Raw genomic sequence first — 26,595 nt, 5'->3', positions numbered from 1 at the left:
ACACACACACCCCTCTGTCAGTCCTTTACTCTAACAAAGTAACTGGCCTAAGTTCTGAATGAAGAAGAGCTTTGTTTAATGCACAGTTTTAAGTGAAGAAAGTCCTGGATGCAGTATCCTGATCTGTCTGTATTTATTCACATAAAACTTTTCCTAAAGACAAAACCAGTAGAATGCTTTCTCCAACAAAGCACTAAAGATAGAAAATATACAATGGAAAAATATAAATTTATGATTATTACTATATAGAATAGAATAGTACAGAAAAGAATCGCAGCCATTCAAGTCATCTAAACAGACTCCTTAGATTTCCTTTAGTGCAAACCGTATCTTCAAAAATGAGTTTTCACATACTTAGGAATCCCCCTTGTCACTGAACCACAGGACAACTAGTTTCTCCAAAAATTTGCATGCAAATTTCTTCAGGAATATTGTCTCTATCCCTCATGAACTTAGCCACATGATCAACAGCTCTTCTGAATGATGGGACACTCCTGTTGTCACTGTCACTCACATGATCATATCATATCAAATCCTTCCTCATTTATAAATTTGTTCACTCACTCTTCAGAGTCTGATAATGCTGATATGTTGAGCCAACTTTGCATTCCAGCCAAGTGCGACTTCCTGGGTGCTGACAACTGCACAGGCAACCCCCCACACATATGGGTGTCTTCTTGTGTCACTCCATCTCAGCACCTTCAGTGGACTGCACAGTGCTACTTCTCCCTTGCATGGACAATCAGCTCTCCTCACTCTTGCTTCTGAGCTCTATGTAGCCTCCTCCCCAAATGGGTGACATTTCCATGTGTGGCTGGCTCCAAGCATCTATTCATAGATTCCAACATAACCTTCGTTTTTAGAATTCTGTTCACTCTGCTTGGGCCCAATATCTTTAATCCAGGAGTTAAGGATGGTATGCTCTTAGAAACTAGAAGAAGCTCTGGATAACCTGAGTTTACACTACTTTTCAACGAGAATCTCTGCTTCTGAACACAGTGACTTGGGTGAAGATGTTTAAAACCTAGAGAGTATAATATGGGGACCAGAAGAGTGGACATTAGACATTATACACGATCCTCAGATTTCAGCTTCCTGAGTAGCTAGGATTACAGGCATGAGACACCGTGCCCCGCTAGAAGCTCCAGTTTCTTATTTTATTTTCAAGAACTGTGTTACAGCACAGTAGTGCTAATAAGTTGCTTAATAAACATTATTAGTGAGGGATTGGGAGTCTGGCCCACCCGGGGTTCTATTCCTCAGTATCACATACATGGAAAAAGCTGGAAGTGGTGTTGTGACTCAAGTGGTAGAGCTCTAGTTTTGAGAAAGCCCAAAGACAGTGCTTAGATCCTGAGTTCAAGCCCCAGGATTGGTAATAAAAAAATAATAAAAAGATTATCAGTGAGTCTAAACAATTTTACAACTTCATGCTCTGGATAATGAAGACAGGTGCCAATTTGGGGGTGACCAAGAGTTGTCTGTAGATTTCTGGCACTAACACTTTAATGGACAGGATTGTCTTAAGGAAAAGAAAGGAGGCTTTACTCATTCATGGGATCCTCGGTGTGCTCCGCCCACAAGAAAGTAAGGTAGTGATTGTCTTCTGTGGCTGCAGCTTATTCTGTTGTCTGAGCTAGGTCTCCTGAGACCCCAAATATGTGCAGTTTCTGAGATGAGGCAGCTGGATAGCTGTGCCCAGCCCTGCCCAACCCCTGCTCATTTGCATGTGCCCAGAGCTCGGCCCACTGCCCTGAGCACTTCTTCAGAGTCTGCCCACACCCTGGGCAGCAGTCAGTCCAGTCAGCACCCAGCATGGACATGAGGACCCCTGCTCAGCTCCTGGGGCTCCTGCTGCTCTGCCTCCCAGGTAAGGAAGGGGCAACACTGGGGATTAACACAGCTCAATGTGATCCATGATACTTTATTTTTAGGACAACCTTGTTATAACTTGACTAATAATGTGGCTATTTGTTGTGTTTTCAGGAGCCAGGTGTGACATCCAGATGACCCCATCTCTATCCACCTTGTCTGCATCTCTAGGAGGCACAGCCACCATCACTTGCAAGGCCAGTCAAAACATTTATTATGCTATAGCATGGTACCAGCAGACACTAGGGAAAGCTCCTAAACTCCTGATCTATGGTAATAATAATTTGGCATCTGGAGTTCCATCCAGGTTCAGTGGCAGTGGATATGGTACACAGTTCACTCTCACCATCAGCAGCCTGCAGCCTGAAGATGTGGCCACTTATTACTGTCAACAGTATCAGAGTAACCCAACACAGTGATACAAGTCATAACATAAACCTCTCAGAGAAAGAGAAGTGAGAGTCTGGGCTGCACAGCTGCTCCTCCTGCTGCCTCCACCTGCTAACACAGCTTCTCACATGCATCCAGTTTACTTAAAAAGTCTGAATTGTGCCATCAGTTGAGATTCATGCAACAATAAAACAAGTAATTACATATTCCATGCACCATTTTTTTTGTTGCTCTCAGGGCTTGAACTTAGGGTCTGGACACGCTTCTTGAGCTCATTTCTTCAAATTTCCACAGCTGCACTAATGGTGTTTTGGGGGTTAATTGGAGACAAGATTCTCATAGACTTTCCTGCCCTGGCCTATTTCAGACTGGGATCCTCAGATTTCAGCTAGGATTACCTGTATGAACCACCAGTGCCTAGGAGGAACTGTTTTTAATACAAAGAATAGATTCATTGCTTCAGATTTCATACATTAATTTTCTAATATCTATTTTATTATCATATATTAGCTGTATCTATTAATAAGATTATGGAATTCTCTGTATGCATATATTATGTATATTCATCATGTTCTTACACTTCTCCTTTGTGCTCACCCACCTGCCCTTTGAACTGGAGCCATTTTCAGGCCCACATAATTACTATTTTACCTTAATATTTTTCAAGTTTGCTTAAATGTTTTGCCTAATTTAATAGATTGTGCTCCACTTCCATTCATAGACAGATAGATAGATACATAATGTTTACCATCACTCTAGGACATTTGATTGAATACATATTTTCACAAGTGTGTACAGTATCACGATAAATATGTGCATGCAGAAATTTCTTTATAAATGTCACTTTGGTATGTTGGATCTATTTCCTTTTTTTGCCAGGCCTGGGCCTTGAGTTCAGGGCCTAAGCACTCTCCTTGGAATTTCTCAAGGCTAGAGCTCTACCACTTGAGCCACAGCATCATTTCTGGCTTTTTTCTATATATGTGGTACCAAGGAATCAAACCCAGGTCTTCATGCATGCATGCTAAGCAAGCACTCTACCACTAGGCCAAACTCCGGCCTCTCTTTTGGTTATTTACACAGGAGTGTATATATATATATATATATATATGTTTTTCAGTAAGGTTCTTACTGTCCTCCATACAGGATATGTTAACTTGAGTTCCTACAAACTGAGCTTGCCTAGTGCTGAAAGTTTATTTTAAAGGAAATGGCAGGGTCTCCCAGTAACTCAGCCTCCTCTACTGTATCACATCATTCTACATTTATCTGTTGTAATTTATCCACAAGAAACAAACCACCAGTGTATCAAAATTATGTCATTAACTCTTTAGATCTGGTCATAAAGGAAGATCTGGGAAATCTTGAAGGTGTATGTATAGTATGGAAAACATTCACACATAAATATGGGTCCCATGTATAATGTGTCAGTGGACTTGTTAGCTCATTATTTTCTTTAAAAGTCTATAAATGAAGTACTACTTTGGGTTTGCCATTATAATTTAGTCCCTAGATTACATTTGAGACTTCTTGAAGGAAAAGCCCCAAGTAGGTTTGGGTTTCTTCATCCTCTGAATTGAGATGAGTAACTTTTGTTTGTAAAGATCATGTTTCAGTGTATTCTATGGTCACACATTTCTCCCAATGTGTCACAAAATGTGAATTTGTATGTGGGAAAATGCACCTTGCATTTTTATCCAAGATAAAATGGTGGTTAGGGATAAAAATAGAACCTGCAGTCAGCCATAAACAGGTGAAATGTCAAGAAATGGAGACATAGTGCACTCAGGAAAGGCTATAGGCCATGATCCAGGTTTCTAGCAGCTACTGACAAGGTTGTAGTCTTTTTGAGTTCTGCAGCCACAGATGTTCAGGGTCTTTCCACAGCTTCATTAGCAGTGGACCTTTTGGACCTCTTCCTAGAAGCTTTGCAGGAATATGCTTCATAAGACTTCCCAACAGACTGTGAATAATTTGTCATTCCAGAATGTGCACTTTTCTACTTGCTGTTCATATTTGCAACTAGCAGCTAGAGTAGCCAGTTCACCCAGGAGCAAGGGTAGCCAGTCGACTCCAAGAGCATCATCTAAACCTCCTTTGGGTTGCTAATCAACCTATTATCTCAGTGGACCTGCCAGAAGAAGCCAGTATGAACAATTTTCCAGGCTTCAAATCTCAAGTCAAACAAGAACAGAGGAGCAGCTGAGTTCTCTTCCCCTACAGCAGGGTTGACCTCACTGTGGACCTGGGAGAAACACTATAAACAGGAGAGATCCAAGGAAGAGATACAGAGTCCACGAAAGTTAGGCTTTGAGCTTTTATGTTCAAACCTTTTGTTGCCACTGGATGATGTTGAGGAAAACAATTGGAACCTTATAAACTATATTTTTTATTATTTTCAGTAGTTGTACAAGAAGTTGTCACTCTACAAGTCAGTTTATGAATTCCATACATCATGTCACCCCTTTCATCATTCTCCCCCATCCTTCCAGGGAAAGTTGATTTTTGAATTGTCCACTCTGTAGGATGGCTGAAAGAGAGCTATATCAGGGATCTAATTTCTGGGAGAAATGAAAGTGGGTTATCACTTTTCCTGGGTTACCAAAGCCATTCTGGTTGACTTGATACATCGATTATTGTTGTGATGATACAAGGCTCCAATTGAAATAGAAGATGGGGACTTGAATGAAGACCCTGCCTTTTTTCATAGGGTCCTTTTTGATCCATCAGGTTTCTGAGGACTTTCTTGAATTATTCTATTCCTACTGGTATTTTTCATCTCTGTCCTCAGTGTCTTGCTCTGTGTATCTCTGAACTCTTGTTAGTGTCCCAGGTAATGGAGACATTGTTGTGTAATAGATCAGGACTAATCCAAGTTTTTAGGTTTATCCTACTCCTGGTTCCATTCACAGAGCCTTCTTTCTTGGTTGGAGGAAGTGAACAGTAATTTACTTTCCTTGACGATCATTTTAAGCCTCACTGGTAAGAACTTCTAGGTTGCTGAATAAGGCCAGGACAGGATATGGAAATCCTTAAACCAAGAGCAAGACTTGGACAATTCATTTCCTTCAGGAATATTGTTGAGAGTACTTGATGCCAAGGACAGTACAGCTTAATACCACTGACACTGAACTGAAGATTAAATAGTATACCTGGTGACAGAAACACAGAGTGAATCTGAATCCTTTCTGACAACACAAAGTTGCTACACCAGCTCTTATTTCCCCAGCCTTCAGACTTCTGTGTCAATCAGTTCTTCCCTACGGTTTCTTTTTTTATTATAAAGCTGTACTTACATTTTTATTGTTTGGATAATGTATAGAAGGGTTATAATTACATGCATCAGGTAGTATGTGTATTTCTTCTCATATACACTGATATCCCCTTTCCTGTTTTTGTCCCCATTTTCCTCACCCCAATCCCTTCTAATCATCTTGTTTTCAAGTACTGGCACATGAACGGGCCTAAGAACCAATGACCTAGACATGATCCCAAAGACATATAGGCACCTAATCTTTGATAAGGGACAAAATTTGTTAGGTGTAAGAAAGCCTATGGCCACCTAATCTTCCAAAGGGGAACCAAAAAAACACAGGATGGAAGAAAGATATCCTCTTCAACAAATGGTTATGCAAGAACTGGCTAAACACCTATAAGAAACTAAAGTTGGATCCTTATTAGTTACCCTGTACAAGAATCAACTCCAAAGAGATCAAGTACTAAAAGCAGATACTCTAAAAATTTATAGGAAGGAATAGGAGAAACAGTAGGCTCTTGGCACAGTTTGAAACTTTCTCAATAAAGGCCCAGAAACACAACAAAAGAAAGTTTGGACAAATGGGAAGACATTAAACTGCAGAGCTTGGAAAGAAGTATGGAGTATATTCAAAAGACTAAAGACTGAACTACCATATGATCCAGCAATCATACTCAGGAATTTATCCAAATGATCACAAACAAGGCCACACTAAAGCCACCTGCACAACTATGCTCACTGCAGCATGATTTATCATAGCTAAGATATGGAATCAACCCAAATGCCACTCAGCAGATAAAGGGATCAAGAAGATGTGATATACATACACAGTGGTGTTCTATGCTTTCCTCACAAAGAATGGCATTGCCACATTTATAAGGAAATGAAAAGATGGAAAAATCACATTAAGTGAAGAAAAGCAGATCCCAAGGAACATGAGCTCCATGGTTTCCTCCATGTGTACCTGGGAAGGGGTGGGAGAATTAGGAAGCAGACCAAGAGCAGGAGGAATCATGAGGCATGTCCTTTTGTAAGGACACACACATTAGATCTCTGTTGCTCTTCCTGATCACAGTGAAGGTCATGGCTCTCAGGAGAGGCCCCACCCTCCTGGTGTGTCTTTCCACCTCACCTACCAGTGTGTCTCTCTCCACTGCACCCACCAGGTCATTTGCATATTGCTCCCAGGGGAGGAGCTTCCCTGCAAGTCCCACATAAGAGCTCAACTCTCAGCTTGCCTGCACTGAGCAGGACTGCTTCCTCTCAAAATGAAGTGCCCTGCTCAGCTCCTGGGGCTGCTCATGCTCTGGATTCCAGGTAAGAGCACAGTGGAGCTGGGGAAGGAGCTGGGAGGGGCTGAGCTCTGTGTCCACTGCTCCCCATGTGTGCTGTGTCCACACAGTGAGATGAGCAGATCTGCCTTCCTGGATGCACATGGGACACATGGATCTATGTGACTGTGGAAGATTCCAGAGGGAGCCAAGATCTATGTTCTGCCTAGAACTTGATAACGGGAAGAGTGGCAAATTCTAGAGCCCCCTTATGTCTTACACGTGTGTGTGTGTGTGTGTGTGTGTGTGTGTGTGTGTGTGTGTGTGCTTTCATCATGTATTTAATGAACATTTTACATAAAATGTTCATAAAAATTTTAAAAATTATAGCCTGAAATAAGAAAAGATAATTATGAAAATGGCTCCTGATGTTTGTAAATTACCCTGTCCTCTTGTAATTAACATTGTCTCTCATTTTAGGATCAGGTGGGGATGTTATATTGACCCAGAGTTCACTCTCTCTGCCTGTCACCCTGGGAGAGCCGGCCTCCATCTCCTGCAGGTCTAGTCAGAGCCTTATGAATAGCTATGGAACCACCTATTTGGATTGGTATCTGGAGAAGCCAGGCCAGGCTCCACAACCTCTGATCTATTTGGTTTCCAACCGATTTACTGGGGTCCCAGACAGATTCAGTGGCAGTGGGTCTGGCACAGATTTCACACTGAAAATCAGCAGGGTGAAGGCTGAGGATATTGGGGTTTACTACTGCTTTCAAAGTACACATGCTCCTCCCACAGTGATACAGCCCTGAACAAAAACCTCCCTGCTTGCAGAGGTTGGGGCACAGCTGCACTTGTTGCTTTGTTCAGGATCAGCACAACAGCTTTCTTGAGTGATTGTCAGAGCAAGAAGCTGGAGAAGTCAGGATACCAAGTTATTGCTGAGCTCTCTGAGCCATGACTACCTCTACTGCCCTTCAGAAGTATCACAGTGAAAGCCATGGAGTGGCATAAGCAACCACATGGCTTTTTCAGCTACTGCTGATATATTTCATGATCTAATCGAATTAATCCTCTTTCTGATCCCACCTGCTTCTCTGTCATTTGCCAATCCCATTTGAACACTACACATTGGATTGTATTCTGCAATATTAGAAAGCAGTGTTTTTTCAAATAATTATCATTTTGGCTGTAGTAGTTTAACCAGCTTAGTATTAGCCTAAGCTATATTGAGATTTCCAGGCAGTTTTGGTTACATAATGAGATTCTGTTCAAAAAAGGAAAAAAAAAGGTTAAGACCTAAATGTATCAAACATAAACAGCATTGTTGTCATAGCCATTGACATAAATAACTACACACATGCTTCATATGTATACACCCCTGTGGAAAGGCATTAGTGCAGTCTCATTCTAAGGCATGGAAGGACTTTCAATGGTGCGCAGTCATCAGAAAAGAACAGGGATAGATGGCATTATGAGAACTAAAACCTGCAAAGAGCCTGTGAGTAGTGTACAATCCCCTCTGCTATGTAGATATGAAATGTTTGTATGGCACTAAACCTAGAATTGTTGTTCACATGTACAAATGCATAGTGTGTCAAAAGCCTGTGGGTGTGAAAATACAAGAAACTGGGATTTGTCCCTAGCAATATCAAAAGCATGTGAAGTTTTCTCATCTAATGGAATCCTATGCGTTATGAAATAGATGATGCAAAGGGATTTGATTGGACTTGCTCAAAAAGTACACATCCTGAGCACAAGAAGTACCAAATATTTTCTGTTTTGTTTTAAAAAATTAGTTTCTCCTATTCCAAGCATCCTACTTCCTCTGTGTAACACTTACTTTCCCCTTCCATAGTCATAGTGGAGTAGCGTTCTACACTGCTTTCCTTATGGAGTGGTGGTAGGAAATCATGATAGCCAATCCCCATTCAACACAACATCACCATGGAGAGTGGTGAAACGCATAACTCTAGAGGAGGCCCCAGAGTCTCTGTGGTTGGTGTCATGGAAACAGAACACACAGCACCTGATGACCAGAAGACTGAGGCACAGCAGAGACAGAGGCATAGCCCATGTAAGAGATATATATTAAGGATGAGTTGTTCAGCCATGAGGCAAAATATACCCTGTCAGTGGGGGATTTCTATGTTGGTCCCCCCCCACAGACTTTCTCCTCTATCAGAGCTCAGCAAATGTCCCATGGGAAAATGGCCTGATGGGATATCATGGCTTGTGAACCTCCAAAGCTCAGCTCACTTCTCTTTCTTCACTTGACTTTGTGTCCAGGTAATATCATTTTCGTAGGTACAAATGTGGGAGCTATGATAAACAATCTGGATAGCTAATGTCCCTAGTTCAACTACTATGATCATTAATGTAGTCTGGAATTTTAGATCATGCAGTCCATACCTTGTTTACTGCTTCCTAGTGACATTAGTATAACATTCCATTAAACAATTTTTACACTTTTGCGGTGCTCAGTTTTGAAGAAATATTCTAAGTCCCAATGATACTCTTGCCAGAAAATGGAAATTCATTTTATAGTTAATGCAGGTGATGTTCTAGAAAGGGCAAATTAATAGCATGTGATTTTAAAGTGAATGAAAGTTCTGTGGTGTCTGGGCAAAAAAAAACATTCACATGTCATTGTCAATTACCAAAAGTTAATTTTATTTCTATATTGTAGCAACAATTACCTTTTGGACATGTATTTGTTTTTTGGGGTTTTTTTGGACAAATAAACCAACTTTAATAGATATATTTTTCATATTTATATAGCACCTTCTTCAAGATTCTTAAATGCTTTACAGACATTATCTCTAACAACAACCCTGTGAGGTAGGTATTATTCCCATTTTACAAGACAGGGAGACTGAGGCACAGAGGGTTAAGTGACTTGCCCAAGGTCACACAGTTACATTCACTGGAGAGCCAGGACTCAAGTGCCTTAGCCTCCCAGCTCTCAACCAAATACCTCATGACAGAATCTTCAATGAAAAGTATCTTTAAAGAAAGTATCAAGAGTAGTATGAAAATGAAGTCTTTCTACTGCCACCAAGGAAAGAAAGAAAGAAAAAAAAGAAACCTATACTGATGGTTGAGGCCACAAGACCCAAGACCCATAGAGAACATTTCCTTTCTTCCCTTTCTAAAGCCTCCTGATCCTTGTCTTAAGAAATCTATGAGTAAAATGGCCAAGACAGAAGCCATGTGACTTAGAAGCAGTAGGTAATTATTCTTAGAATATTTACTTTTAGTTAATGATAATTCATAGAAACTCTTATTCCAAAATACAAAATATGGGACCACTTATCCCAACGAACATGTACACAGTTATACAGCAATCAGCCTCATTTACAACCTGAACCTGCCACTCACTCCATCATAGCCCCAAACAGGTGCCCTGAGGAATGCTCTCTGTTCAGGCTACTGCTCTTCCTTACTATACCTGTATGTCCACCCCCCACCCCCAACCCTGTATGTTTTAAAACTATACTGAGTTTCTGATAAAATTTGAAATGTTTTCCTTAGATCCATCATCACTAAGAGTAAAAAGTCAATTTAGAACCATAGCCCCACTGTCCCTCCCCTGATGAGTCTTACTGTGAAACAGAATGGGTGAACACAGTAAAACCACCACACAACTCCATGCCAATGCTAGGTAGAACCTGCTGCCCAAATATGACACTGAACTTGGTCTTTTCTGCATGGTTTTCTAAAGTGCAAAAATGTACAAATAAACACAACACAGTATTTCTATTCTATACCTTTATGCCAATGACTTCATTTAGGTTTCTTACACAGGTCATTGCCTGACTGTGCCTCACTTTACCTTTCATTGCTCGGCAAGGGCACAGCCGGACACTGCAAGACATCTGGTGCAGGCCAAGCAAGTGACTGCCCTGACTCCTCACTTTCTTGTTTGTGATTCTCCTATTATGATTCAATGTTGCTGGGAGATCAGGCACACTGTGCATGATTTGTACAAAACAACTCCCTCCAGGTCAAGGCTTAGAACTCTCTTTAAGAATAAATTAGTTGACCGGGAGTTTGGCCTAGTGGTAGAGTGCTTGCCTAGCATGCACGAAGATCCAGGTTTGATTCCTCAGTACCACATACATAGAAAAAAGCCTGAAATGGTGCTGAGGCTCAAGTGGTAGAGCTCTAGCCTTGAGAAAGTCCAAGGACAATGCTCAGGCCCTGAGCTTAAGCCTAGGACCTGCAAAAAAAAGAATAAATTGGTTGAGATATTATATTTTCTTTCCTGGTACAGCTGGCTAAGCAGCCCAATGAGCTAGTGACCCTGTTAAAGATCTGGTTATTGAATAAATAGGTGAAGTCATTTCCTGAGCTAAAAGATACAGATAATGAATGTTACTAATAGCAGCACACACATACACATACACACACAAAAATTCTTCATGTTGTTTTCCATAGTCCACAGTTTTAACAAAATACCTTTAGATAACTAACAAAAATAACTGCAAAATTCTGATACCCGATTGCTACTTTTTTAAAAATATGATTTTTCAGTTACCTTTTATAAGTTACACTTGGCCACTGTCACACCACTTTACTGGGACACAGTAACTGTAATGCTTTACATAAAAGAACAACTACTTAGCCAGAGATATCAGTTCCTCCTGAAAAAAACAGTATTTACTTCCTTTCATTGCAATTTTTCTCATGGTTACCTAGTGATTTCAGATATAATTAAAAATCCACCTTAAAAAGAGAAACAACAAAAGGACTACTTAAGCTGACAAAACTACTAAAAATATGCTAAAATTTATGGACAAAATCATGGGCACTTCATACAATACTTAGAATCTATCAGTTTTAAGTAAAATAAATAAGGAAAAAATTATAATTACAAAGCCAGTCTTTCCCCTTGGGGAAACAAAAAGCCACTTTTGACTGATTGTTCCCTACATATACATATACTTTATATTATTATAAGCTTCTTCAGAGAAGCAAAACATATTTGTCTTCTTGACACTGGATTCTAGTATTTGTTAGTGTGTGTGTGTGTGTGTGTGTGTGTGTGTGTGTGTGTTTTAAAACATCAGGAAGGCAACTGCAAGTGTTGGGCTCAAAAGTACTTCTGGTTTATGTTTGAAAAGACCACTGAATATGCCTTTACATATACTGAACACAGGCAACATTTATGCAGTGTGTTTGCATCATATCCTTCCGTTATCAATCAACTAGCACAGATTCCAATTTGTTTTCCTGCCCTCCCAAGGAATTCAAATCATTACTGATGCAATTAATAAAAAGAAAATGCGTGCCACTAACAAGAGGAGCTGGTATCTGATTTCACTTTCTTCTATGGAACTGCACAGACAGCATGATACCTGAGCAAATAAATCAACTACCATGCTAGGAAGGGCTCCTTAATCCATAGTCTTTGCTTTATTGTGTGCAAAGTGTGCTACTGCCCCCTGAGTTTCCTGCATGTGTCTTTTCATGAGAAATCAGTGCTTCAGTGCTTGATCCTTTCCATAATAACCAGAAAAGAAATGAGGCAGGATGTCTTTATCACAGTTCTCCCTCAATCCCGAGACTGATAGAAAACGATGTAACCAGATTCAGAGTTCTTTGAGATATCTGATGTCAACCCGTAGAATTCTTCAGTAGCTTGTGCATCTATCTTTCCTACAACGTCATCATCAAACAACAACCAAAATTCATGACTCTTCACTATTGCAATATAATGGCCACGATTGGGACCACTTCCACAGTGAATCACAACAGAGACAAGGTCACACATTCTGTTAGGATTGGTTGCATCTCCTGAAGTGTTAAATAGTCGGAGTTCTAAATGGAAAACTACCCAGTATGAAAGTTTTGTGTATTGATGAAGTTGATCCATGTATTTAAACTCTTCAGGTGGAGAATCATGGGAAGTTTCTTAACTTTCCTCCATTTGTATGCTTCCTGCTTGCTGCGACACTTCACAGTAATATTTATATTCACTGTAGAGAGTTTCTGTGTTGCGAAAACCTCTTAAACAGTGAGTAATTGATGTGTTTTGTTCCACATCAACAGAAAGATCTAAAAAATCTTCATCTTTGCTGCTTATAGTTTCACAAGTAAGACATCTGGTTTCATTAGTTAATGTTCCCTGAAAAATCTCATGAACCCACGTTGGGTCTGGTCTGTTGTTGTTATTTTCATTGTCAATATTACCATTAGATAAGCGACCATTTTGGGGTTTTTTTGCTTTCTCTCTTCTTGTAAGATATCAGCAATTGTACGTAGTAGGTAATTTAAGAATTCATGGACATCTTGTTGCATGTAGTTGTCAAAAAGTTCATTTTCTCTGTGTAATCTTGTGATGAACTTCTTAGGAGGTATTACTCCGACCTTTTTCTTCTGAGTGGCTATGCTGTGGAAGAGATCTGCTGAGCACGTAAGAAGGTTCTCCATCTTCCTAGTCTGACTCTTGTATGCTAGAACTTTTTCCCGAAATGGACGACAAAAATAAAGTGCTTGAAGAACAGAATTGCAGTAGCAGGTATTCCCAAAATTGACTAATCCAAAACAGAGATCATTGACTGAAAACTGTTCTGTACCGTGGGCGCATTGGCGTCCATGGTACAGATGGAGGCGAATTTGGACACTGTCCTTAGGCTTTCCACCCACCCAGCGCCATCTTCCACCCAATCACAGCAGCGGCGGGCAGGGGAGGAGAGGAGCCTGGCAGCTCTCACACACCACAGCCAAGCCACCTCCAACCCCAGTTCCAAACCTGCAGAGGTGCCACCACCGCAGGCGCTCAGGCACTCCTGGCCTCCTTCCCCAGCCCTCACCTGCCCGCCACCCTCCCGCCCCCCGGCTCCCTATGTATTTGTTTGTGATAAAAATGATGGTCAAAATGTTTGGAAGTAGTTTCATTACAATTATGTATCATGCCATTCACAGTATAAAGATAGTTAAATGATCAGGACAAACAACCCAAGGAAATAATCTCTGTTTTATTGAGTTTTTTTTTAACTCCAAAGATATGGATTATATTTCCAGTGTAATTGTATACCTGTGCAGACAAAATAATAGCGAAGATACATATGTCGTAAGCATTTGGCCATAAATATATACATATATATACATTTCTTCAACATATATATTTATAAAAATCTGAGTATGCTTAGTTCTGCTGATCTCACTCAATCACCCACATGAAGTACAAGGACCCTGCACACACATCTTGGAGCTGGACACTCCCTGGGAACCTGAAGCTAGGGACAGCCCAAAGCACTAACTACCGGTGTTAGGCTGACACCTGCAATGGCACAGAGGCAGCTGCAAAGAAGCCCCAGTGGGCACAAGGAACATAGAGTTGGCTCCAGTAGAAATGCTGTGGATCCTGGAGAAGCAATCCAGTGAAGCCCCAGTCACAAGTGCAGTCATCCATCCTGCAGAAGCAGAAACCAAGCAGTGGCCAGAACAACCTGGTAGCCTCCTCTTTGTTCTCTAAGGGAAAAAGCTTTAGAAGAAAGTGGCTAATGAGTTCTCCTGAAAGGCCCTGGCTAGTATCATGGAGGTGGGGAGGAACTGTCAGGATCTTGGGAGGGGATCTGTGAATGCTACTATCTTTGGTGCTATTTGGTCCACTAAAGACACTTTCTCATGCCTATTCCAGGTGTCTGTCAGTCATCATGTGTGAAGCCAACATCAGAGCTGTAAGATACTGGATATGGACAGTGACTAAAATGGATATTGGGAAAGAGTAGTGACTAAAAGTGAGAAATAGGGCCTGGTGTTTGGCCTAGTGATAGGGTGCTTGACTAGCATGCACGAAGACCCAGGTTTGATTCCTCTGTATCACATACATAGAAAAAGCTGGAAGTGGTGCTGTGTGGCTCAAGTAGTAGAGCTCTAGCCTTGAGAAAGCCCAAGGACAGTGCTCAGGCCCTGAGCCCAAGCACAGGACTATTAAAAATAAATAGGTAAATAAAAGGGAGAAATAGATTTATAAAAATTAGAGAAAATTCTACTAGGATATTTTCCATAACATAGAATATTGATGTTAAAATGTGCTGTCTCAAAATTGGCTGTGGCTCAAGGGATAGGGTGGAAGTCTTGAGCTGAAGAGATTAGGGACAACACCTAGGCCCCGGGTTCAAGTCTCATGACAAGAAAAATAAAATGCACTGTCTCACATAATAAATACTAGATGCTTATGTGTGTTTCTATTTGTTTTAGTAAAATTTTAACTGAAGCATTTTCCGTGGCACTCATTACATTTCAAGTGCTCAAGAGCCATAGGTGACTGATGACTGATTAGACAGCTCAGATCTAGGCATTGTCATTGCAGAATATTTTGATGGAAGATATTGGGCTGGTTTACAGGGGTAGGGAACATCCATACTGAGGGATGACAGGAGTGGAACATTATTTGATACGTGCAAATCAGACATGCGTGTGCCTGATGTGCTCTTTCAACACCCATGGTGCTCCTGCTGAGTGACAATTTGGTATGAAGAGATGATGAGGATATTGAAAGAGATGACATCCATCGATTGGATTCCTGACCTGCCTTTGTCCAAGTACTTAAAGGTAATAAACAATTACAATTAAGTAACTAACTGCATAAAAGAAGCAAATGTTTCTTGGCTGAAACAGATGTTTCTGTCCTTGGAAATGTTAATTTGATGTTTCAGTATATTAGCTAAAGACACACATCTTTCTACCTCTAGGTAAAAGCATTGGAGAATTACAGTATGTGTGCATGCGTGTGTACCCTTGTGTGTGCATGCAGATGTGAGGGATAGAGAGAAATGAGAGAGATGATCATGGACAGAGAGACTGAGATGAATGTAAAGAAGAACTGTGTTTGTGTTTGGGGAGGAAATCCATTATGAGGGACAGAAGGAAGGGAGAGGGTGATGGAGTGTAGATAACTGAAGAACAGTACAGCCATCAGGATTTTAAAAATCATTAAAAGAAGATAGTAGGGGAATAAAGTATGAGGTGGTAAGCATCACCAAATAAATTGTATGTATGTAAGGCAGTTTAATAGTGGAACTCCTTTGCACAATTTATGCTAAGGGAGATGTAGAGGAAATGGAAGAATTGGTGGCTGGGCAGAGCATCAGTGAAATCCAGTGTCTGTAATCTTAAGGGATGCAATGTCACAGTCCGACCACGAGATGGCACGCTCCGCATTGCTCACACAGAGCTGCCTATCTGAGAATACAATGGAAATAGAAATCTGTCTGCTGTCACCAACGATGCCACCAGAACCCTGAACACATCAACAGCCCATAACACAAATTTGGAGTTAGGCAGCACCTTATAGCAGGATGGATTTGGGGGAGAAAGCCTGTGCCCTTCCTGGTTCTGAGCCGAAAGCCTGACATCACATTTATCCCTGCCTTCTCTATAGGAACCAAAGCCCTCTCTAAAGAGTTGTGTCCCACAGTGTGTGTATATTTGGAGAAGTGTTCTGCAAAGAGGAAATGAATGTGAAGGTTGAGAGGGAGAGAGTGCAGTCATGAAATTCAATTCATATTGTACATAATTAAAGAAGCTGACATAAATATGTGTTAGGGAGGGATGGGAGAGAATGATGGAAGGAAGACACATTGTCTTTATAAACTGCTTTGTTGAGTGGCAAATCCTGTATACAGCTCCTGAAACATACATTTTAAAAGAGAAGTCGTACAGGATAGAGCGAATTTCATATCACCAGTGTTGTTGGAAGAAAAGGTGGCAAGGCACTCTGTCTCATGCTCACGTTCCAGGCATCAAGACTTGGGAGGACATGAGAAGAAAGAACAATCTGGGCAGACAGCTCTTGCATCTCCCCAATCTCCAGAACTTTGAGAAAAGAAATTCCATTCTCTCAGTAACATTTATCTTCGTATCTTGGTTCCTTGTGGAAGTCTAGGCAAACAAATACACCAAACCAGCTCTCCCTGGGCAGGGTGAGCCTCAGGAGATGAGTTTTGGGCATGGTGATCTCATCTTGAAAATTTCCCTCCTGCTGATCTCACCAGGGTGAGGAAGGACTTGGGTTCCACCATCAGCGGGTCTGCATTGAGCATGAAGGTTTCCTTGTGGATGAAGGTATTGGCCTGAGAAACCAGATTGATCAGTATTGATTTTACTTCTCACACTTCCACGTCAGTGCACAGTTCTTGGGGGTCCTGTCTCTAGTTCCTCCCAGTGTCCTCGGGGAAGATGATCAGAAGAAGACTAACAGCACCCTGACTGGAAACCAGAAGATGCTAAGCTTGTTGTCTCTGTGATACCATGCCTACTGAGGGGAGGATGGGGGCTCTGGACTGTGGTTATTCTGACCATCAGTAACATCATTGCCTCAGAGGCACAAGGACCAACTTCTGTCCCCACCAGCAGGGGGCAACCTCACTCCAGCTGCTAGGAGAGCCAGCAGGGGACGGTTCTGATAGTACATCATACAGCCCTGCCCACCTCCTCCTCTGTTTCCTGGCTGGAGCACCTCTGGATTCCTCTATGCATCTCTGTTCTCTGAGGGTCATCTTCAGGAAATTCTTCTCAAATTTCTCTCAATAATCATTTCTGATTCTGAAAGTCTTGTTGGCCTTAAATTCACAGGCCATATTCCCAAACCAAGCAGAGATCTGTGGTTCCTTTTGAATAATTAGAAGTTTGCCTTCATTGTCACCATGAGGCACAGGCTTATTCCAACCTTATCAGTGTATATTTCCTGCAGATCACTATGCTTTCTTTCTCGTTCTTCAGTTAAACTGGAATCAAGGCGATATTGAAAATGGGACACTTCTTTAATAAGCTGTCCTCAATAGCATCCTTTCTCTCATTTGCTTTGTAGGGCATCAGCTGTGTTCTCCTAGGTGTAGAAATGAGTATCTTTCATAATGGGAAAGAAACATAGTTTTGATCTTCTGTGATTAGTTCAAAAATTAGACATATCACGAGTGAGGGGACAGGTTGTTATTTTGAGAAAGTTTTTGGTTATCAAGAAAGAAGTAGGAAGGTCAGACTTTACCTCTGAAATGTTTTTCAGACTGCTTTGAAATCTGAGAATTGTATGTGATGAATATTTGCAGAGACATTGCAACCCTCTTGAGACTATGAGGCATTTTGCCCAATCTCAAAAAGATAAAGAGGGAGTTTTGGTCCTTTCTGCTGGCACAAATCTGCAGTCAGTTCCCAGATTTCACACTACAATGTGTCATTTAAATCATTGCTAAAGTTTCTCCTTGTTGCTTTCTTAATTTAATTTTTTTGGGTTTATCAACTAAATTTATCTTTGACTTTTCCTAAAGCAGTTGTGCAAAGGAGTTACCATTTATCAAAGTAGTTTATGAATATAATATATCTAAAAAACACATAACTTATCCAAAAGGGCACATAAGAAGAAGAACCTGACTGAACGTGCTTTTCGAGAGTAGATATGCATTAGCAAGCATATATAAGCATGTTTTTAGGGAGAACGAGTCATGCAATCCAAGATGTTTATGAATTTTTCCTGAGTTTTTCTTTTTATTCTAAATAGGAAATACCGTATTGTTTGTCTAACTCCAATTCCACTCATCATTCACAAAGACTGTCATTAAAGTAGAGAGAAATCATTTACTGAGCCATGAAGAGAAAGGTAGCTCAGTTTACCCATGGTAGAGAGACTGGTTACATCTTGTGAACTTTGGGGGAGTATGTGCTCTCCTGGTTTGAGCTGGGGAATCTGGGGACTTGGAACCTATGCTGAGTGACATTCAGAGAGGAGCCAGCCCTGCAGCTGTGCCCAGCCCTGCCCAGCCCCTGCTCATTTGCATGTGCCCAGACCTCAGCCCACTGCCCTGAGCATTTATTCAGAGTCTGCCCACACTCTGGGCAGCAGTTAGCCAGTCAGCACCAAGCATGGACATGAGGACCCCTGCTCAGCTCCTGGGACTCCTGTTGCTCTGCCTCCAGGGTAAGGAAGGACATTGCTGAGCATTAACTCAGCCTAGGACATCCAGGGCTGTCTGGAACTTCAGGAAGACCTCTTGAAACATGGTTAGCAAGGAAGATCATTGTTTTTGTGCTTCCACTGCCAGGTTCCAGATGTGCCATCCAGATGACCCAGTCTCCATCCTCCCTGTCTGCATCTCCAGGAGACAGAGTCACCATCAACTGCAGGTCCAGTCAGAGCATTGGTAGTAATTTAAACTGGTATCAACAGAAACCAGGCGAAGCTCCCAAGCTCCTCATCTATTATGCAAAGAATTTACATTCTGGGTTCCCATCCAGATTCAGTGGCAGTGGATCTGGGACAGAGTTCACTCTCACCATCAGCAGCCTGCAGCCTGAAGATGCGGCCACTTATTACTGTCAACAGAGTAATTATTTACCTCTCACAGTGATACAAGTCATAATAAAAACCTCCCAGGGAAGCAGAAGTGAGAGTCTGGGCTGCCCCAGCTCCTCCTCTGCTGCCTCCACCTGCTGACACAGCTTCCCACATGCAGCCAGAATTTTAAGGTCACTGGAAAATATTGGAGGAAGCAGGTGGAGGCATCTGCACATCCTCACTCTCTGTCCTCCTGCTTCTTCCCAGCAGCACACACCTGACAATTCATCTTCTGACTTACAAAGGACACAATCTCTACTCATTTATGGTTCAGGTTTGTTATAAATTTGCAGTCAGAAGTAGCCCATCATAGATTTTTATGTCTATGTAGTTATGTTTATATCTCCAAGACCATGTCCATAACCTTGGGTACCCGAATATTGAGTCATTGTTCTTGTACTGTTTGGATCTAATATGCACATAAACCCTCAGCTTAATTTTGAATATGTTCCAAAATTTATATGCCAGTGATTGTATATAGAGATTCCCATACTTATTTGCTAAACATGACATTTGAAATATGATGTAAAAATCAATGTTGATAAAATCTGAAAAAAAATTTGCAGGCAGACGGAGAAGAAGAAGCCACAATAGTCATCACATAGAAAGGTACTATAGCTTTTGAGATGATTTTCTGAAAAATAATTTTGTAAACAATTTTAGTATTAAATTTTTAGTATAATTTTTGTTGCCACAGTTTAATTGTATTTAAAGTGCAATAGGATATTTAGCAGTGTGCACAGATTGTGCAATGATCTAAACAATGTACTTGTCAAGTTAGTTCATCATATTACACATCAGTCTCTCATATTCTGGTTTATTATTTCTTCTGCAAATAAAGTATTTTAATAAAAACCTTATTTCATACAACATGTTAACCACTAGTGCATTCTCTAATAATCAGATAATTCATTTATTTTTGAACCTGAATGTCAAAATCAATGCCATGATCTCATTCTGAAAGTAGACTGGAATAATTAATTTTAGTTAGGTGAATAAATATCAAGGCAAAAAATTAAAATTTTGTATACCTGTTTGAGAATTGTTTTCCTAAACCGGAAATTTTTTTCCTGTTGCTTGATCTCAGGGTGTTATTCAGAGCTCAAATGGACAAAGCCCCATTGGCTTTCAAGTTCAAATAAGTGCACAAATAGAATTACAAAAATATATGAGAAAGGGTATCAATGTTTGTGAAGTAATGCATCTTCTATCTAGTGAATATAATATAAACCTTCTTTTTTCTTCTTCATATATTCTTTATTGTAATTAATAGAAGGGTTACATACATTCGCCAGATGGAAGGTACTTTACTTCACATACATTGATACCCTTTCTCATGTCTTGGTCTCCATTTCCCTCCCCCCGCACTGTTATCAATGTTTTTTTCTTCAGATGTCATATATACATTTAATAATCATCAAACTCTAGTCCATGCATTGTATACTATATTAAATGCCACTGATATAAAGAAAAAAAGGGAAGACATTGTAAATACTGCACAGCAAACACATGGAAAGACAGGCTTACAAAAGGGCAATATGGCTGTCATATCAAAAGTTACATCAGAGGTGTTTAATGCTTGATGACCTACAGAGGAGGGAGAATTTGAGTTTGGGGCGTGTCAAGAAAGACTTAAGTGGGATTAAGTCAGTGTGGGGATTTTAGGGAAGGAGGAAATCAGTATTGTCCCTGAGACAATTTTCTCAATAAATATAGAGTATAGTCTGTTGTTGTTTTGTTTCTTCCTATTTTTTCCAGTTGTAGTGTTTTACTCCTGTTTGATCTTAGATCTAATTAAGGAGATTCAGTGAGCTCTACTCATCATATCTTGAATATGCTCATTCCCATGTGCAATGATCATGTCACAATAACAAACACAGCTTTCTGAATATATACTTCTACTTCCATGCTTTTCCAATGGGAATCATGTCTCCAGTTCATGTTTCCTTGCAGTCTCTTCCATTTTATAGAGTTTGACATTGACAAGCTTGTACATGACAACAATATCAAGGAAAGTTATGCAGATTTTTTGGGCTTTTACAAGCTAGATACAAGTCCATTATTCTTATAAATTACTCGTGTCAATTTTAAGAAAATTACTATTTCACTTTGTTTCTCTACTTATATTTTTCAACTTAATATATTCAAATGGTTCAAGTTCAGAAGAAAGAAAGTGTAGAAGTTGTAATTATTAAAGTTTCCATCTCAGGTCTTAATATCTGTCTTCTTTCCTCCCTGAATATGTACTTGGAATTTTCAGTCCATTCTATAATCTTCCCAAGACAACCTTTGTTCATACATGGACCTTCTTTTCCTTATTACCTATATCTATACAAATGATAGCACATCAAATACAGGGATATTTCACTTCTTTTTCACTTAATAGTATCTTGAAACTCTCTACTTCAGTAGAGAAATATGTACTTATTCTTCTATAGCTGTATATAAACATATATATTCATAAAATTTTTGATAAAAGTAGTGTAATTATTACACAGCTATCAACAAAAAGCAGAGAAAGTAAAGTTTTTTAATATTTTAATTGTAATTAATAAAAGGGTTACATGATATTTGTCAGATAGAAGGTGCATTAATTCACATACATTGATACCCTTTCACATGTATTGGTCCCCATTACCCTCCCCCTAAGGCCCCCCGTCTTGGTTTTCCCCCATTCCCTATCCAATTTCAAATAATCAAATATAGAAATATCCAATATATCAGATAACAAAGTGAGATAGTGTAACAATATGAGATAACCAAGGGACAACAAAAGAGATGAGAGATAACATAGTACATTAAGGACAACAATCATTCATTATATGGCTTTTGTTTCTATATCCTAGAGGTCCTTTCATTTAGCGTCATACTGTATGCCCTTATGTATCTAGGTTTTGCTCTATTGCAAATCTCTGTTAGAAGAGTCCAATGTTTCTACTGATTATGACAAATGAGGGAAACCATTGAGCCTATTCCTTTGAGTCTGGCTTACTTCACTTAATATGATTTTTTCTAAGTCTTTCACTTTCCTTACAAATGGGGCAATGTCATTCTTTCTAACAGCAGCATAGAATTCCATTGTGTATAAATACCACCTCTTGTTGATCCACTCATCAACTGAGGGACATCTGGGTTGGTTCCATATCTTTGCTATGGTAAATAGTGCTGCAATGAACATCTAGACAATTGGGTAAATGCCAAGTAGTGGAATTGCTCGGTCATAGGGGAGCTCTATGTTTAGTCTTTTGAACAACCACCATATTGCTTTCCATAGTGGTTGAATGAATCTGCACTCCCACCAATTTCCTCCTGGCCACATCCCCTCTAGCACCTGTTGTTATTAGAATTCTTGTTGCTGGCCATTCTAACTGGGGTGAAGTGGAATCTTAGAGCTATTTTGATTTGTATATCTTTAATGGCCAGAGATGTTGAGCATTTCCTCCTGTGTCTGTAGGCCATTCTTTTTTCTTCTTCAGAGAAGACTCTCTTTAAGCCTTTGGCCCATCTTTGAATGGGATGGTTGTTTCTTTGGAGATTAGCTTTGGAGTGATTCAATTGTTTGAGCTGTTGATATATTTTAGATATGAGACTCAATAGGTCTTCTGAACGATGGAAAACTGTTGTCACTGTCACTCACACTCTCATATCAAAATTCCCTCCTCCCGCCCCAATTGTCCATAAACTCCTCAGAACCTGATAACACTCATAAGATGAGCCAATTTTGCATCCAATGCTTTAGTGACTTCCTGGGCACTGATAACTGCACAGGCAAATCCTACACATATGAGTGTCTTCTTGTCTCACACCAGCTTAGCACCTTTAATGGAGTCGACAGTACTATTTCTCTTCACTCTTGATTCTAAGCCTCGTGTTGCCTCCTCCCAATATGGATGACATTCCCACGTGTTTCTGGTTTTAAGACTCTATTCTGAGATATCAACATGATTTTCCTTTTAAGGGTTCTATATGCTCTACATGGGTACCATGTCTTTAACCCAGGCATTGAGCACAGATTTCTCTTAGTCACAGGAGAAGACAATCATGTGAAGGAGACATATGCAGGTTTAGGCAACAGAATTGGCTGCCAGATAACATGAATTCATTGTCCTTTTCAGGGAGAATCTCTGCTTCTGAACTCAGTAGCTGGAGTGAAGATTTTAAGAACTCGGAATAATATGAAAACCTGAAGCCTAGACCTTTGAACTTGTATGTAAGGTTAGGTTGGTAAAAAGAATGTTTAGGTATGAAGGAAGAAAATCTCTGTAAAGACTCAGAGGTGGACGAGAAAGTAAGACAAAGCCATACAAGCATTTTCTTTTCAATGCAAAAGCCCTGCTATCTTATTTCATATCTATTCATCTCATATGTTACCACATAAAGGTTATCATTGAATCAGAGCAATTCCAAAACTTTCTCTTCTGGATAATAAGACAAATTTCTGTTGAGTTCAACTTTATTATACATTTCTAGAACTAACCATCCAGTAGACAAGAAGCTTTGATCCTCAAAGTAATTATTGGTGTTAACAATGGTGATTCTCTTCTGTGTCCTCAACATATCCCGTTGATGATCTAGGTCCCCTGAGACTCAGAATGGGTGCAGTCACTGAGATGAGGCAGCTGAACCTCTGTGCTTATCCCTTCCCAGAGGCTGCTGATTTGCACAGCCCACTGCCCTCAGCACTTCTTCATAGGCTGCTGTTCCCCCTGTGCGGCAATCAGTCCAGTCAGCACCCTGCATAGACATGAGGACCCCTGCCTAGCTCCTGGGGCTCCTGCTGGTCTGTCTCTCAGGTAAGTAAAGGGGCAACACTGGGAATTAACCCAGTTCAATATGATCTATGATGCTTTACTCTTTAGGGAAACCTTCTTAAAACTTGATTAATAATGTGGATAATTGTATTCATGTTTCCACACAGGAGTCAGGTGTGACATCCAGATGACCCAGTCTCCATCTTCCCTGGCTGCATCTCTAGGAGAAACAGTCACCATTACTTGCAGGACCAGTGAGGATATTGGGTATAATTTAGCCTGGTACCAGCAGCACCCAGGGAAAACCCCTAAGCCCCTGATCAATGCTGCACATAGTTTAGAAACTGGGGTCTCATCCAGGTTCAGTGGCAGAGGATCTGGGTCAGATTACACTCTCACAATCAGCAGCCTGCAGCCTGAAGATGCTGCCACTTATTACTGTCAACAGTATAATGATTTCCCACCCACCGTGATACAAGTAATAACAAAAACCTCCCATGGAAGCAGAAGTCAGAGACTGGGCTGCCTGAACTGCTCCTCCTGATACCTTCACATTCTGACAGCGTTCTCACAGACATTCAGGCTTAGAAAGCCACTTGAAGATTTTGTTTAAAAAAAGACGGGATATATGTTTTTATATCATAGTTGTCCTTTTCATGCAAAAGTTCAATAAGACTTAATATTCCCTCCTGATTTAATAAGGGATACAGTTTAGAGCTCTAAGGAGTCTGAATTATGGCATCACCTGAATTCACACACCAAAAGAAAAGGAATATTGATTTTAATGTGAGTGATTTTAAAACCAGTGACAGGATCATTAAATGAGTTTATCCTGGGGTTTATGCCAGGACTGTGACAAAGTTTCAGACTAATTTCACCTGAGAATTTCATGGAGAGGGATTGAAGTTGTAGCTCATGATTCTGTCAACAACGTGAGAGTTTGATCATAGGCTGGAGAGACCAAAATTATGATACCCAGTTACTTCTGCTCAAGTGAAGACAAAGTCTGAAGGTATGGTCTCTGGTCCCACTGCTGCCTGCTCACGTGTTGTGTGTCAGTGACAGGCCATGAGATCTTGTCCTCTATGTTCAGCATTTGTAGATTCCACCTGTTAGACTGAGGAAAATTCCCAAAGCAGCATTAACTGGTACTTTTGTGAAACCTATCTCACCAAAAAATGTGAGGATAAGGTCAGCAAATTCTAGAGTTTCTTTTGCCTTGGAAAATCTCCATTCTTTGTCAAATTAAAGGTTCTGCTGTGTGACACAAAACAATATCTACCCATTATTTTTTGGTAGTAAAGAAATGACTGATGGGAAATAATAATCTCCCAATAGTTGTGCAGAACCACGAGCTTCCCTCTCATTACTTGAAGATCAGTGGAGATGGTGGGAAGACCTAGACTCTACTCCCCAGCTTGCTATCCAAGGAGAACTGGCCTCTACCTCCTGCAGGCCTAGGCAGAGCTCTGCACAATGATGGAAATAGTTAATTGAACTGTTTTTTGTAGATGCCAGACCATTTTCTGTGGCTCATCATAAATGGATTTCAACATGCTCCCTGGGATTCTAGACCATTTCTCTGGCAGTAAGCTAAGAACATAATTTTAACTGACTATCTTCAGAATCATTTCTGAGCATGAAAATACAATGCTCATTGGACTCAACTTCTGACCTAGTGCTATAGTTTTGACTAGGAAACCTGCTTGCCTTGCCTAGTTGTAAAATCGTTCCTTTGGTGCCAGAGGAAGAAATTATAGCAAAACCTTTAGGAGAATGGACCAGTGAGACCTGATGTTTGTAGAGCTGACTGGAAAGTTCAGATGAACTTTCTCTAGTTTGTTTATACAGTGTAAGAATAACAATTTAAGCTGAATTTGTGGAAACTATACTCATGTTGTTTGGTTAGCACTTATGATTTAGACTTAGTGATGTATATCAAGTAGCATTATATTGGTAATGTGAAGATACTCCTTTCTCCTCTACTACTGCTTTCTTCCTTTCTTGACCATGTATTCCTATGCAGGATGAGGGTACATTCAGGGGAGGATGATCCTAAGGAAGAAGCCAATAAGCACATGACCACTTAGTTCTAAATACTTACAATGTATCCAGAGTTAAAATGGATACACTCTATTCAATGCATTTTAAAAAGAAAATGTAATGCTAAATGTCCTTAAAAAATCTCATTCAAATCACTTTAATAAAAAAAACAATCATTTTTTTCCATTTCCTTCTCTTCATACCTTCTCTTCTCCCTCCCTTCTGTGTGTGTGTGTGTGTGTGTGTGTGTGTGTGTGTGTGTGTGTGTGTGTGTTTCTGTGTTTATGTATGTCTTCGATCTGGGGATTTCACACAAGGAGTCATCCATGTTAGGGTTATATTTTACCACAGATCTACATGAAAATAAATATAATTTTGTCATTACACAGTTGATCTTATGTTAGATATATTTTTAGACTGTAAAGCGCCAGAATCCTTTAAAATGCAAATAAAATGTACACATACATACTGAAAATAAATTGTTGACAACATAAAACAGTGATAATGATCAACCCTTGTATGCTATAATGGATATTGAATGTTTTCCCTATCCCAGTCATAAGCTGACATAAACTGGGGAGATGGACACCTGTAAAACCAACATTGTGGGTGGAAGGCAAGAGCAACAGGAGTTCAAGGCCAACCTAGGCTCAAAATGGGCTCTAGAGT

At 40.2% G+C, this 26,595-nt stretch overlaps 1 protein-coding gene, 1 pseudogene and 1 gene segment (V, D, J or C); 2 read left to right on the top strand and 1 right to left on the bottom strand.

Moving 5' to 3' along the window:
- Positions 1-1,815: 1,815 nt before the first annotated feature.
- On the top strand, positions 1,816-2,295 carry LOC150060347 (immunoglobulin kappa variable 1D-13-like). The segment is given in 2 exon segments: positions 1,816-1,870; positions 1,987-2,295. Coding segments are annotated over 2 exon segments (360 nt in total).
- Positions 2,296-12,346: 10,051 nt separating this feature from the next.
- On the bottom strand, positions 12,347-13,430 carry LOC150060346 (ubiquitin carboxyl-terminal hydrolase 12-B pseudogene; annotated as a pseudogene).
- A 5,230-nt stretch (positions 13,431-18,660) lies between these two features.
- On the top strand, positions 18,661-25,973 carry LOC150060345 (uncharacterized). The gene is made up of 5 exons (XM_090337546.1): positions 18,661-18,715; positions 18,840-19,181; positions 23,708-23,857; positions 24,051-24,150; positions 25,910-25,973. Exons 1-5 carry the CDS (start codon positions 18,661-18,663, stop codon positions 25,971-25,973), a joined length of 711 nt encoding a protein of 236 aa, XP_090193672.1.
- Positions 25,974-26,595: the final 622 nt, after the last annotated feature.

The sequence above is a fragment of the Megascapheus bottae genome, chromosome 7 (assembly GCF_031878675.1).
Source record: "Megascapheus bottae isolate mThoBot1 chromosome 7, mThoBot2.hap1, whole genome shotgun sequence".
NCBI classification, from domain to species: Eukaryota; Metazoa; Chordata; class Mammalia; order Rodentia; family Geomyidae; genus Megascapheus; species Megascapheus bottae.
This window is presented reverse-complemented; position numbering and strand designations above follow the sequence as displayed.